Genomic DNA, 14203 nt, shown 5'->3' on the forward strand with positions numbered 1-14203 from the left:
ATTTGAACGATGCAGGATAGCCACCAGGTTGGGGACTTGCGTTGCACGCCTCCAGGGTCGGATTTCAGTTGTCGCGAGTCGCAAAAGATTCCAGGAGCCCGGATGGAAGATGGGGCTGCAGATGGATAAAAAGGGACGAGAACTGCTGACCCCCATTTCAACAAATGCCCGGCAAGGCAACAAGCAGTCGGGTGCCCAGCTCCGCTCTTTCGAGTGTCGGCCACGACAACCCGACAATCCGCACGGGGACCATGGCACAAGGGGATCGGTCCCACCGAACACGCGGTGTCTTGCTCGAGTCTCTCAGGGGTACAGTGGCAGGATTTTCCATTCCAATCAGATCTGGGAGAGGCAATGCAGTTCGCATTGTATCCATATCAATTCTCCTATTAGTACACTAGGTCAAAGACGTCTCCCTTTCATGCTCTCTCGAAGCGGATCCGGAGAGCCGTGATAGCTCTGTTATGTAAAAAACCTGTTGTTATTTTCATCGGATGAGCCGAGATTGTTGTGTTTTGTTGAAACACTTCCGGGTTGCCATGCTCCACCGTTCATCATCTCTGCCCTGGGCGATTGCCGATCCAAGGAGCTCCCCAACAATTGTCTTGGCTTCAAGTCTCAAATTCGGTTGCACTGGGCGGACTGTGCAAAATCGAATATGGCACGTCTATGGCTGGAGGTAAGGAGAGCGCCTCCACACCACCTCTTGGCAGTATCCTTGATCAAAGTTCCTCTTACCCTGCCTTGCCCGCACACTCTAAGTATACCGACTATACCAACATATAAGGTAGTCGTTAGGAGTAGATATAGGTATATATAAGTATAATAAGATTTTATAACATTTTTAAATGATTCGGTCTAGTATGTTACAGTTATAATTATAATGCGAGGAGTTGAATAAAACGGTATTATTATAATTATCGAGAGCGGGTAGGAGTAAAAGATACTTAGAGCAAGGTTTCTGCCAAGAGTTGGTGTGGAGGCCTCTAGCTGTATTGGATTCTGCACCGTCCACCCAGCGTTTTTGCACAGTCCACTTAGTGGAACCGCTCAAATTGAGCACATGCGAACAATCGGGCGCCCCGAACCAAAATAGGTAAATGGCACGTGACGGCGCGTGAAAGTCGCGCGCCCGAGCCACGGGAGACAAAGCGTGCACTGTGGAATTGGGGAATTCGGACTTGACACAAGATTGCGTCCTCTCAGCGTCACATTCCAAATTGTTCGCCTTCCTCAGGTTTTGTGAATCCCCGCCACTTTAGTACAAACCCAGCAATATCATTTTCATTATCGACCTGACAACCTGGCGGCTTTTTGGCCGCGGGGTATCGACGGCCGCCTGCAGCATCCGTTTGCATGCGGTTGAATCCGAGAAATGCTGTCCAATGCCATTCGCCAAGCCGACGACGCGGCCTTCGACGCGGTTCTCGATGGAACCAATGAGTCGCAAGACACCCTGCTGATTGCACGTCGCCTCATGCTGGATTATGGTGTTGCCCTAGTGAGTGGCGTCGAAACCTTGCCTCAACCCTCCAAGATTCAACAAAGCTCAATCTTTGGTGCACTGTGCAGCATAGCAGTCCCACTGCCGAGGACGATACCACTTCTCCCTCTTGTCCACCGCAGAAGGGAGATAGTGCCGACAACGAAGGTAGGCGCCACTCCTAGCTCTTATGTTCCTTAGATCTCTTACTCATTTTCGCAGATCTGGATGATCTTACAAAATCTTTGTGTGTCAACGAAGTGAGTCTTTTCGCACGGCGTAGCTGAGGCCAATAACCAAAGAAAACCCCTGCATCTATCTGCCTTGGCCAGGCACTGACCCGGTTCATCCTCCACTTCAGGAAACGACGCGGGGCACGCGTGCTGAGGAAACGGCACAGATTCACGATTCTTTTTCCCTCCCGGAAACCCAAAACGCCAACATCCTAGGCAACCAGCGGCCGGCGGAGACCCGCAAAAATTGGGATGTGGCGATCGAAAATGGTGTTGTGGGCGATTTGAACCTCCCCGACTCCCTTCCCCTCTCGGCCGAGATCGATAGCACATCGCGAAGGAAGATGGATTCAACACAGGCATCCACCCAGCCCAACGCGGGCCGCAGCTACGACCAATATCGCCGCCCATCATCGCAAGACCGCACCTCGCCTTTCCCTGAGCCCGTCCGAAGTACTTCGTTAGCTCGCAATGGAGTTGGTAACGTCCACAATGAAGAAGAGGAACAGCGGGAGGAGGAGTATGACGACGACGTTGGCATCCGATTTGACTTCACCAACATCACGGACACCGGTAAGGCAGGGTTCGTGGGCCAAGATGATTCCGGCTACGTGGACTTGGGTAGTCTTATCAACAGCCGACATCCAGAGCCCCAGAAGGCAACACAATCTCCAATCCAGCACTGGCCAGAAACCCCGGGCCCGCCGCAAAATCCATTCCGGAACAGCCGCTCCGAACTTCTCTCGATGTCACAGCTGTTTCGCGGCACGCAGTTCTCATCACCCGTTAAACTTGCTAGTCCCACGTCATCGCGGCCTTCGCCTGCCGAGTTTCCGGGAAACTCGATCTCCTCGAACCCGGCTATTTCATCCCCACTGAAAGCTCGTGGTCTCCGTTCCTCGCCCGGGGTCGCCATCACATCTAGCCCCGAGGTCCTTCCGGGCACTGCGTCGTCGAAACTCGGTGACCGAGAGAGTAGCCCTATCGGTACTGCATCTGCCGAGACCCCCGTTGTACCCGAATCTTCGCACGATGAGCCCGGTCGTAAACGATCGGTTCCCGAGCCTATGGCAACATACGAGCCCATGCATAAGTCACAGGAACGGCGTTCTATTTTTACGGCGCAAACCAAGCGTGCCGGCTCTGGAGATGAACTAGATTCACCGGACTCCATGTCGAGGCGCAGACGAGCGTTACAGAAGAAAGAAGCAGCTTTAAGGCACCTAGATGCCATCAGTTTTCCGCGTCCGATCAAATATGGCGACGTCGAAGTACCCTCAACAAGTCAACGCCTGCGAGAAAGTCAGACCGATGCAGCTGTTGTCCAAAGGCAAGCGGATGAAGCGGTTGTTGATGACCTGGATAACCCCGATAACCTCGGTACTGTAGAGGAGCCCCAAGATCGCCGTCCGAAATCCACGCAAATTCGCCCCATTGTTGGCGATGACTCGACACAGTCCGACCCGCAGGAGGAGGAGGTACCAACCATCGCGCAGACGTCTACAGCTGCCCCCGAGCCTCCACATCCGTCGACCAACTCAGCCCCCGGGCCAGACCAGGGGCCAGGCAACGGAGTAGCACACGAAGATACGATTCTGGAGACAAGTCCAACCAGCAAAAGAGTTGATCCTTCGCTGGGCCCTCCCCCATCTAACGACCCATATCAGTTTGAGGACAAGTCCACGCCAAACTTTCAGTCTTCTCCTCCGGCCATCAGCACAAGAGCCCAGAAGCGAAAACCGACAAGGGGCCGCCCACGAGTGCTAAGCTCATCATCATCACCACTTAGTAATCTGGGTTCGACCCCTTCCCACGAGACAAGTGATGCATCCGGGATTGCAAAATCCGTTCCGCCGGGCTCTCCGACCGAGTCAACGATTGTCGCCAGCTCTTCGCCTATCCTTGCTCAGTCGAAGCGTCGCGGTGGGCATGAGAGGTTGCCCAAACTCAAAACTGTATCCAGTGAAAGCCTTAGGCAGTCGCGAAGGAGGAACAGACGGGATTCCAATTCGACGGACGAGCTAACTCGGTCTTTATCCGGGACGCCTACGTTCGAACAGAGCTTGCGTGTGTCCCGGCTGTCCATACACCGGTCAGTCTCCAGGGCAGGCCGTGGAGCTACAAGGCCGTCGTCAACCCAGCGGGAGCAAAAGCTCTTTAAGAACATGGCATTCGCTATTTCTTTCCAGGCAAGGAAGCCGGGCGAGACCAGCGACCAGTACAATTCCCGAACCGATTTCTCCGGCATGGTCCAGAAACGCATCCGACAAGCCGGAGGCCGAATTCTCGAGAACGGCTTCGATGAACTGTTCGAAGCTGTCTCCCTCGGCACCCCAACCAGCAGCCCGGTGTCGACGAATTCAACATCCGACCTCGAAGCTGAAATCAGGCTCACCTCAGAAGGTCGCGTCACCGGCTTCACTGCGCTGATCGCCGACGGCCACTCCCGCAAAGCCAAATACATGCAAGCCCTCGCCCTCGGACTACCCTGCATCGCAGCCCGCTGGGTAACCACGTGTCTCGACCGAAACGAACTAGTCGACTGGACGCCCTACCTCCTATGCGCAGGCCAATCCGCCTTCCTCGGTGACGCCATCCGCTCGCGATGCCTGGCACCCTACGACGCAGCTACCGCCAGACTCGTGGATGTCTTTGCCGCGCGAGAGAAACTGCTGGAAGGGAGCAGAATCCTCGTGGTGGTGAAGAAGGCGCTGGAGGGGAAAAAAGTCGCTTATGTCTTTTTGGCCCGTGTGCTCGGCGCGTCGTTGACGAGGGTGTACAACGTCGAGGCGGCCAAGACCGAGCTGAAGGCGGCAGAGGACGCCGGCCGGCCGTTTGACTGGGTGTATGTGGATGGCAAGGCTTATGAGGATGCACTCTTTGCATATAGTCCCGCGCCTAGGGCCGGCGGAACGGGCGGGGGTGGGAAGAGGAAGAGGGCGTCGGCGGCGGCGAGTTTTGCGACGGCTGAACCGCCGGTGAAGAGAGTGCGGACGCTAGGGGAGGAACTGGTGATTCAGAGCCTTATTTTGGGGCGGTTGATTGGGGAGGGGGAGATGGATGATTGAAGGGGGTTGTTCCGGTTGTTCTTTTCTTCTTCTCGCCTTCGGGATTATTATAGGGTTACAGGGGAAAACGGATGACTGGCGGTATGGGCAGAGGGGTGGAGGAGTTTTGGGGTTCGTTGGGTAAACGGACTCGAGTTGTAAGATTTAGACAGACGTACGTTACGGCATGTATGAGCGAAACGGAAAGAATGAATGAATGGGACGCGGGGAGGCGGGTTTGGGGTTAAGATAATGACGGGGGTTATCGAACGTGGCGTTGGTTGGGCGGGGATTGTCAGAATAGGGGCTTTGTGCCGTAGATAGAGAAACTTGATGAAGCAGGTAGTCACTCTGGTGCTTTGTATGCTCGTGTACATTGGGTTGTCTCCTTTCGGCTCTGGAAAGCTTGATGGTGGGATACCGCTGAAAATTGGCGGGCGGTATTTACACGCACCCGGTGCGTACCTACTCCCTTGACTATTCGAGATCCCAAGCTACCTATGATGAGCTCCCTCTCCATACTTTGTGTCTTCCAGTCATACCACCAGCCTGGCTGGCTAAGCCTCCTCTCCAACCCCCCAAAAGAAGGAAAAGCCGAAAGGAAGGGACAACCCCCTCGCCCATTCAGAAGCCACCAAACTAACCAAAGAAAGAGATATCAACACCCCCGAGAGAGGTTCCCAAAGGACCAACCGACCAACGAACTACCTATCTTATCAAGAAAAACAAGCCCCCTCACACCGGCCAATATGGTCGCCAGACGGATCCAGACATTGGACGCCACAAGCGCAGAGCAGTTCAATTCTGTTACCGGAGGCTGGGGTCGACGTTGAGGTGTCGCTTGCTTGTGCGGGGGTGTTGTGATCTGGTTTGGGGGGTGATGTCAGGGACGGGAATACGGCCGTGCTGTTATTGCTGTTGTTGATGTTACTGCTGCTGATGTCACTACCGTTGTCGCTGCTGCTCCAACTGGGGATTGTGATGGAGACGAATGAGGAGGGCAGATTTGTGCCGGGCGTTGGTTGGGTGACAAGCAGCGGAGAAGTAGATGCCGGAGAGAGCGTTGAGGACCTGGATGGGATAATGGTCCATTGCCCTGATAGATCTGGTGACGTATAAGCCGTGTTGTGCGATTGGGTGGTAGAAGTTGGTATAGCTTGGGTTGTCCTTGGAGGTCCCTGTGGTCTTGGGAAAGATGGTACCGGAATAATGACGAGGGAGGTTGGTGTTTCGGAAACAGCCGTGGCGGTTGTCGAAGAGTTGGACATCATCTCCTGGACCAGGTTTGGTTGCACGGTCAAAAGGCAGGGCTCATCCTCAGAAACTGGTGTGATGGGCCCATAACGACGCTTTGGGGGGAGATAACGACGACGATTTGACGTGGCTATTGGATCCGGGGATCGCCAATGCTCGTCTCGCTCAGGGGACACTGCTGTGGATGGTGCTCCCTTCCGATATGAGCCAGTCGATGCCTCAAAAGGTTTCGGGCTCACTGGGAGACAAATGTAGAGCGCCTGGAAGGGATCAGTCCGGGTCGTCCCGTTGATACAGTTGTCGTTGTGGCCGGCGCAGTAAGCAGTGAGAATATCTTGCTCGTTGTAGTCTAGAGATTATTTCGTTAAAACTTTCCGTCGTTGATACGGAGTAGTAAAGTAAAGGAAAAGTGGTAGTACATACAATTACGATCACGCAAAATATACCCACAGTAGGTGAAGCCTACACCGCAAACAGGGGGCGTTTGGCCTGTGGTGTTAGTAGTTGGCAATACGAAGCGGGAAGTAGTACTTGTCCGCGTTGAAACCCCTGACGAAGGCTCAAGTGACAGGAGCGGCTTGATAGATCCTAGTATGTTCGGTATGTTTGGCGTGTTCGGGGTGTTGAGTATGTTGGCGAGTACACCCCCTGCAGCGAGCAAGGGGATTGTCAATCGGCAGCTTGAAAATAGCTTCATTCTGTGGTTGTGTTGATCTTGGTGAGTAAAGAAAAACGAAACGAGGATTCTACGCACTTAGAAGGGGGTATTTAAACTATTTAAACCTGCAGCTTGAAAGAACAAGGAAGTTGCCAAAGTTGTCTTTTGAAGTGTTGTCTCATCCATCTTGAGGCCCTCTCGTACATACATATCAACAATTAGCATCAGACGTTGAGGTGTTTAAACCACAGACCAGCTCGGCCTAGAAGTTGGAAGACCACAAAGACAACTAAGATCGCGTGGACACGGCTGGCCGTAGAATTACTTGTTTAGCATACCTGTAATGTATTACGGTGAGGCTTCCCCTGAAGGAGCAAGTCCTATATGGGATGAATGAGAACTGTCGTGACTGTGTTGAATGTACACGCCTTTGACATGCTGGTGATGACTCTCATAATCTGGGATCTGATGATGGCTAGTTCGCCCAATGGCCACGTCAACAACTATGACTCTTCTCGGCAACACAACGCAAGATTTATGATTTAACAATTATAAGCCTGGAATACAGACAACACTCCTCAGCCTACGTTGCTCACGCCAACCAAAACAACCCACAGAGGTCTTCGGTCTTCGGCGTAATATCCTTCTGCCAAGCGTTCGCAACCGTGGGGAGATATATGTTTTTCGAATGCGGGTTCCCCAAATCCCAGCCAATCCCAGCCCCCTTCCTTCCATTCCGTTTCAAAATTCTCTTTACAACGCATCTGACGCACAGCAAGCCAATGATACCTTCTCTTGCCTGCTTCTTAGTTTGCTTCGGAATACAAAAGGAAAACAGTAAATGAGAGGCGTGTCGCGGAACATTCTCTTTCTAAGCCCTTCCTGCGGGCCGTCGATGGGTTGACACCGCGCGTGTTGGGTGGGTGCACCGGGCTTCCCTGGAACACCAGATGTGGCCCAGTCGCACTGGGTGTGCTGTGCTGCTTCGTTGTTCCTCTCCAGCAGGCTGTGCCGCTGGTGGATAATAAAATCCGCGGAGGATACTCGATTCGGGCCTTACACTGAGATAGCTAGCCGTTCGAGGTTTGTTCAATATCAGCTTAGCTAGACTAGCCGGTTTTAGCAGGACTGATAAATGAGCAATGGCTCGCCGACATTGGTGATCTCGGGAATGGTGCATTTCAAGTCGAAGGCCTTGGAGAGTACAATCTTGAAGATCTGTGGACGGTTAGACACAACCTAAGTCGATGGGACAAACACAGACGGGGTGGCTGCAACGGACGTACCTTCTGAACATTGATGCTGTGACTCGTGCTGCTGAAGATGAGCGCTGCGCGCATCGCCTTGGCAAAGCGCCGGGCCTAGTGAATGGTTAGCAAACCTAGCACAAAACGGAGGAGAACGGTTGCGGTTCCCGCGCGTTCTTTCTCGGCCGGACATACTTGGTTGGAAATTTCCTCCTGCTCCTCGCGCGACAGGTTCACAAAGTGATCGTATTTCGTGCCGACGAGGACAGGAATGGCCGTTTTGTTGAAGCCGCGGCCCTGGCGGTACCACTCCTTGATGCTGTTCAACGTGCTCTTCCGTGTTAGGTCGAACATGAACAGGATCGCCACTGCGTCGTTGCACACCAGCGGTAGCATGTTCACAAACTCGCGCTGGCCGCCCAAATCCCAGATGCTGAACGTGATCTCGGTGTTGCGAATGCTAATCGTCTTCTCCATGAAGTTCACGCCCAGCGTTTGGATGTAGTCCTCGTCCCAGCTGCCCTCGACGTACTTGACCATCAGGCTGGTCTTGCCGATCTGGGCATCGCCCACCATGCCGACCTTGATCACCACATGGTTGCGCCCGGGCGCCTGCGACGACTCGGCCGCTGCGCCGTTGCTCCCTGCCCTGGACACGTGGTCTGCTCCATACCCGGCGCCTTGTCCCGAGAGCCCGGAAGATGGGCGAGATATAGCAGGCGCCGCCACGGGCGGTGTTGCATAACGGGCGGTCGGTTCGCTGTCGGTTTGATCGGCCGGGTAGTACGAGCGTGGAGAATTGTTTACGCTGTGGTCGAGGGGCTGGAATTGGATGGGGTGTTGGGGCTGTTCATGGTAACCGTTGTGCTCGTGGAAATTGTTGTGGTCTGGTAGTGCTTGGTGCGAAACGGTACCGGCACTGCTGAGGGTGTCGTCGTGCGAGTCGATTTGTAACGGGGGCGACAATGAATGCGGGAGTGGGACCTGCGCTGCTGCTGCCGCTGGAACAAGAGGGGCATCGGATGCTATGCCGGTGGTCGGAATGATGGGAAGAGGAGGGGCCATGGCCTGCTGCTCCTGCTCCATGGTGTCCACAGGAGCGTGGAAAAGGGGCGTGGCGCCCGTCGAGAAGTTTGATGGATCCAGGGTGCCGGTTTGGTTTTTGGAATGTTTTGTTTGCAACGGGGTTGGCCGGTCCACAATCGGTGCTGCGGTGTCGTTAAAATGCGCTAGAATCAAAGTGTAGAAGTTCGGATGATGTTCGTCTGAAGGCCGAGAGTGGACAGAGGATGCGAATGGATGCGCGGTGTGGTCGCTTGGGTTGGCCGGATGACAGCTTCAAGGAGTTCGACGGAGGGGTGATGCCAGCTGAATCTCACCCGTCAGGCGTAGGTGCTGGATAATCGATCGGGTGGGGGTTCGCCGGGTCGGATCGATGGGCCTCTACCTATGGTCGGTTTCTGCCACTTCCCGTGTTTTCGTCTCGTTCCCGCTAATTGCGTGTTTAGTCACCCGGCCCGGGCGGAGGAATTGTAGGAACGGACGAGTTGAAGCAATACACTTTGCGCACTGGCTCGATAAACCGAGAATAGCCAGGGAATAGAATGTTTGGAAGTGCAGGAGTTCGAGCAAGTTCTCGTGCCTCCAGCCGGTAAGTGCAATAACTAGTAAAAGCAGGGCGGCAGTGAAGGAACCAGGAACCCGCTGCTTGGTGGTCGTTCGACCGCTAAATTCGAGCCAGGGTTGGGCAGCGCCACGAACAGGGAGCGAATCCCGGCCGAGAAAGTGCCACAACTGGCAGTATCCCCTGCAAGTGTGTGCAGTGAATTGACAGCCTGCAGACGCGCCTTTATGCACAACACGCGCGACGCGAACTGGAGATCAACGGTTTGGAGGGGAATCAGCACGAGGGAGCCACTCAAGACACTGACGCAGGCTAAAGGCGAGGTTTAGATCTGGTGGCGAAGGGAGATGAAGCATTTGAGGGAAGGAACTGAATTTGGTGTAGCCGAACTAGAGACCATTTGACCGCCAACTCACATTTGTAGATGGGAAAAGGGTGTAAACAAAAAGCAAATGTATCCCAACTTTCAAAGATAATATTCCCTGTATATACATAGTATGAGATGGTCTCAGGCTTGAGGCATCCGCGGCTAGCCGTTCGGACAAAATATAACGTTAGTGTACTATGTAGGGTACCCCATAAAGCCGACCACACAAACCCCCCATCATTTTCCACATCTCCCATCTTTGTTGTCGTGAGGGGTTGCTCCCACATTTCATGTTGTCATCAATGATTCTTGTCCCTGTCAGTTGCCTTTGTTGGCCAAGGCACACGGTCCTTCACTCTGGAACGCACTGTAGGCCCAGAAACGGAAGGCCGACAAGAGCTTCGGGAAGATCTCTTATGTAAGCTCGGCAGCTCGGCCCTCATTCGCAAGCCCTGACTGGTGGGCGGCCAGCTGGCCGGCGATTGCCGGCTTTTCGACTCTTTCGGAGCTTGCTGCGGGCGTCATTCGATTTATTCCGGTATCTTTTGTGCCGCTCCGGTCGTTGTCGTCGGCGCCTCAAATCTGCATCAAGTGTACATCTTGTCCGCACTCCTCCTCTCGCACAGTCGCCAGGAACCTCCACGCGGATTTTTATTTTGCAATGGCCTCAATTGCTCGGTGCCTGAGGGCAGCCCGCCCCACGGCTTTTTCTGCCGTTGCCCGAAACTCGACCCCTCGTGCTATCGGCGCCCGCGCGTTTTCTGTGACCGCCGCCAGTGAGGACCCCTCTCACCCCCTCCCCCTCAGATCGGATTGGGTCTTGTCTTCATGTTTGCATGTACACCAGAGGCAAATCTAGGCGCTAATATTTCTACGCCCTCCGCGGGCCTTCCCTACAATTCTAGATGCTATCAAGAAATACACCAGGGACCACGAGTGGATCGACCTCTCCGCGGATAAGAAGACAGGCGTTATCGGCATCAGCGAATACGCCGCCAACCAGCTGGGCGATATCGTGTATGTCGAGCTTCCCGAGGAGAAGAAGGAGGTGGAGGCTGGCGACCCCATCGGCGCCGTTGAGTCTGTGAAGAGCGCCTCCGACATCAACTCTCCTGTTTCCGGCACGATTATCCATTCCAATTTGGTCCTGGAGGAGAAGCCGGGGACCATCAATCAGGTCGCTGAGGATGACTCCCATGGCGGTGGTTGGGTTGCCAAGATCGAGGTCAGCGAGCAGGGCTTGAAGGACTTCGAGCGGTTGCTGGATGAGGCTGAGTACAAGGAGTTCACCACCGAGCAGGGTGACCACTAAAACTTTCTGTACCGGGGAAAAGTTGTTGATTAGTTGGGGCAAGGTTGCGATGGGACTTGTTACCGGTCTAACGAAGGAGCTGGGTCGTTGCATGGCACTCGGCGGTTAGTGGTTGATTGGGCATGGAAGGGACGGAGGCTACAGGGATATCATCATCACTATCATTTCGGACAGTTCAACCTGATAGATACGAGGGCCAATAGGGATTTGTACCATAACGGCCGCTGGGGGGATCGGTGTTCGGTTCACGGATCTGATTTAGAGGGGGCGTTCAACAATGAGCAATGCAGAGAGTTGGTACGGGGCCAAAAAAACTTTTGGCTCAGTGTCCGACGTACCTAGTCGAAGACAACCGGTTTGCAATACTTGGGCGAAAAGCTCGCGGATTGTTCATCCCACATGCACAGCCATTACAGTCTATCTGCCATCATGATACGGGTCTGACTCTCCTCGCCAGCTGAGCTTTCATACGTCGCCAACCTTGAGAGCTGCACCCGAGTCCCGCCCCTTGTTGATGTCGTCCAATATCTGTTGGGCTCCAAGCCCGGCCAGCCTCTGCGCCAACTTCGTGCCCGCAGCCTCCGCCTCCTCAAGGGTAGCCACCTCCAGTGTCGATTCCCCATCGACAGCTCGTCTCCCGTCTAGACTAACCACTACAACGCGCAATTGAAGCTTCTTCTTCTTCTCCCCGTCCTCTTCCTCCTCCACCCACGCCGTCTCCACGCCGATCGGCACACTGCATCCTCCCTCCAGCGTCCGCATGACGCTCCGCTCCGCAAAACACGCTGTCATAGTCGGCGTGTCCTTGACCGCCCCGAGCAGCTCTTTCAGCTGCTCATCGTCCTCCCGAATCTCTAGCCCCAGCGCACCCTGGCCTACGGCGTGCAACAAACCGCCGCCCTCAGTGGTCGAGTCTAGGTACTGAGCGATCCGCCCGCCAAAGTCCAGCCTCAACAATCCCGCGGCCGCAAGGATAATCGCATCATACCCCTCCTCATCACACTTCTTCAACCGCGTTTCAATATTCCCCCGTACATCACGAAACACCAACCCCGGGTACGACCTCCTTAGCTGCGCCGCCCTGCGGACACTGCTCGTCCCGACCACTGCGCCCTCCGGCAAATCCACCAGCTTCGAATACTTGTCCCCATGTACCTTACTAAAGATCACCACATCCCTGGGATCCTCGCGCGCCGTGACCGCACCCAAGATACAACCCTCCGGTAACGTTGTCGGGACGTCTTTGAGCGAGTGCACGATCACGTCGACCTTGCGCTCGATGAGCTGGGCCTCGAGCTCGTTGGTCCACAGGCCTTTGCCGAGTTCGGGTAGAGGGGTGGTCTTGTCGCGGTCGCCCATGGTTGCGGTGGCGTGGACTTCGCAGCGGACGTGCGGGTGGGCGCGCTGGAGCGTGGCGATGACGAGGTCGGTTTGTTTGAGCGCAAGGGCGGAGCGGCGCGTGCCGATGCGGATGGTGGTGGTGGGGGTTGCCATTTTTGGCGTGGTTTTGGGGTGTTTTGGGGGGAGTTTATCGACAATGAGTGAACTTTATAGTGTTGGAAAAACTGAGAACAGAAACTGGACAAATTCGATTCTCGGATTGAATGTAAATACTCGGCTGACTCGATGACTTTTAGTATGAACGGAGAACAGCCGATGGATGGCGGGGCAAAAAATTAATATTCGGGGTATCGGTGGAACGCAATGCGGGGGCGGGGTTAGAGTTTCGCAGCTTCCATGTCGGCCGAATACGCTGCGGATTACCCGCAGAATACGCGTTTGTAGACGCACTCTCTTCCCTCGCAAGGCAGATAATGTAAACCACGGAATCGTATGATGCCCATCTGCTATTTTCCTGTAATAAGAGGTTCAACTTTAACGATTTGTCCTTTTAAACTTTGACCTCACAGGAGGTAAGTACATGTACTGTGGCATCGTACAGTGCTGGAGCGACCTTAGGTGTTAAGAGAAACCCAGGGTCGGGTTCCACAAGAAACATTCGTAGGTTCTTCTCTCGGCCGCCGCCGTCCGACACCCCCAAAGAACATTGGAGTGGGATGTGATGATGTAGATGGACACAATGCCTCAGGATACGATGGAACTGTGTCCAAAGAGTCGTTTTCTTTTCTCTTCTTTTTCCCCAGCGTCTTTCCCTTTTTGCTCAATTTTTACTGCTTCATACATCAACAAGCTTTGGTGTAGGTACTGCGGGTCATCAAACCAAACTTTCCCGCTTCGTATGTCAATCTCTCTAATTGCATTGAAGCACCCCTCAGAGTATCTTTATGGTCATGTCGGATTAACTGGCTGGGACGCTTCCTTATTGCCTAGGTTTTGAGCTTGCTGCATACATGAAGATTGGTTAGCATTTTTACTAAGCGAACGGAACCATCTCTGGTGCCTTACGTCTCTGATTGCGTTGCCCATCTGAGCCGATGTGCCTTGCGTGTAAGACGAAGCAGATGGAGCCACAGTGTCTCCAGGGGTTGTTCCGCTGGTGCTCCCCAACTCAGGAACCTGAGTCTTCTCAATGCCCTCCTTCAATTTCTCCGCAGCAATTGTTTTGACATCGGAAGCAGTGGATTTAGCTTCAGTCGCGATATCAGTAGCTCCTCCGACAACAGGCTTGTTCGCTCGTCTCCGTGTCTTGGGGTCCACCTCCCCATGTCTCGGTTCGCCAGTACCATGTGGATGTGCGCTCCGCAGGTATAAAAGCCCAGGGACTGCCACTGTAACGGCTGCGATCTGCCTACGAAACGGGCGGGGTTTGATTGTGTTAGAATTCACCCCAACAATTTGACAAACTGACACACAGGGAACTCACCACGTCGTGGTACTAGAAAGGGCTACTCGTTCTTGGACGGTCGCATATCCCCTTCTTCCCATGGGTCGCCGCAGTTGAGCACGGCCCGTTTGGGAAGCCACTCGGAAGACCCAAGTTCTGTTCGGAATCATGGTTGGCTGTAACGTAGATGAAT

The 14203-nt window shown here is 54.2% G+C and overlaps 4 protein-coding genes across 4 annotated transcripts; 2 read left to right on the top strand and 2 right to left on the bottom strand.

Annotated features, from left to right (window-relative positions):
• Positions 1–1375: 1375 nt before the first annotated feature.
• Positions 1376–4784, top strand: C8A04DRAFT_38412 (uncharacterized protein; the record flags this gene model as incomplete). The annotated part of the gene is made up of 4 exons (XM_062784229.1): positions 1376–1501; positions 1573–1651; positions 1816–2648; positions 2721–4784. The coding sequence occupies 4 exons, from the start codon at positions 1376–1378 to the stop codon at positions 4782–4784; spliced, it is 3102 nt and encodes a 1033-aa protein (XP_062635677.1).
• A 3010-nt stretch (positions 4785–7794) lies between these two features.
• On the bottom strand, positions 7795–8987 carry C8A04DRAFT_13331 (septum-promoting GTP-binding protein 1; the record flags this gene model as incomplete). The annotated part of the gene is made up of 3 exons (XM_062777669.1): positions 7795–7893; positions 7962–8036; positions 8118–8987. 3 exons carry the CDS (start codon positions 8985–8987, stop codon positions 7795–7797), a joined length of 1044 nt encoding a protein of 347 aa, XP_062635678.1.
• A 1587-nt stretch (positions 8988–10574) lies between these two features.
• C8A04DRAFT_30103 (glycine cleavage H-protein-domain-containing protein) lies at positions 10575–11225 on the top strand (the record flags this gene model as incomplete). Its single annotated transcript, XM_062781252.1, has 2 exons — positions 10575–10689; positions 10819–11225. The coding sequence occupies 2 exons, from the start codon at positions 10575–10577 to the stop codon at positions 11223–11225; spliced, it is 522 nt and encodes a 173-aa protein (XP_062635679.1).
• Positions 11226–11690: 465 nt separating this feature from the next.
• On the bottom strand, positions 11691–12719 carry C8A04DRAFT_38415 (porphobilinogen deaminase, dipyromethane cofactor binding domain-containing protein; the record flags this gene model as incomplete). The annotated part of the gene is made up of 1 exon (XM_062784230.1): positions 11691–12719. One exon carries the CDS (start codon positions 12717–12719, stop codon positions 11691–11693), a length of 1029 nt encoding a protein of 342 aa, XP_062635680.1.
• Between the last annotated feature and the right edge of the window lie 1484 nt (positions 12720–14203).

The sequence above is a fragment of the Dichotomopilus funicola genome (genome assembly GCF_033296635.1).
Source record: "Dichotomopilus funicola strain CBS 141.50 unplaced genomic scaffold C8A04scaffold_46, whole genome shotgun sequence".
NCBI lineage: Eukaryota > Fungi > Ascomycota > Sordariomycetes > Sordariales > Chaetomiaceae > Dichotomopilus > Dichotomopilus funicola.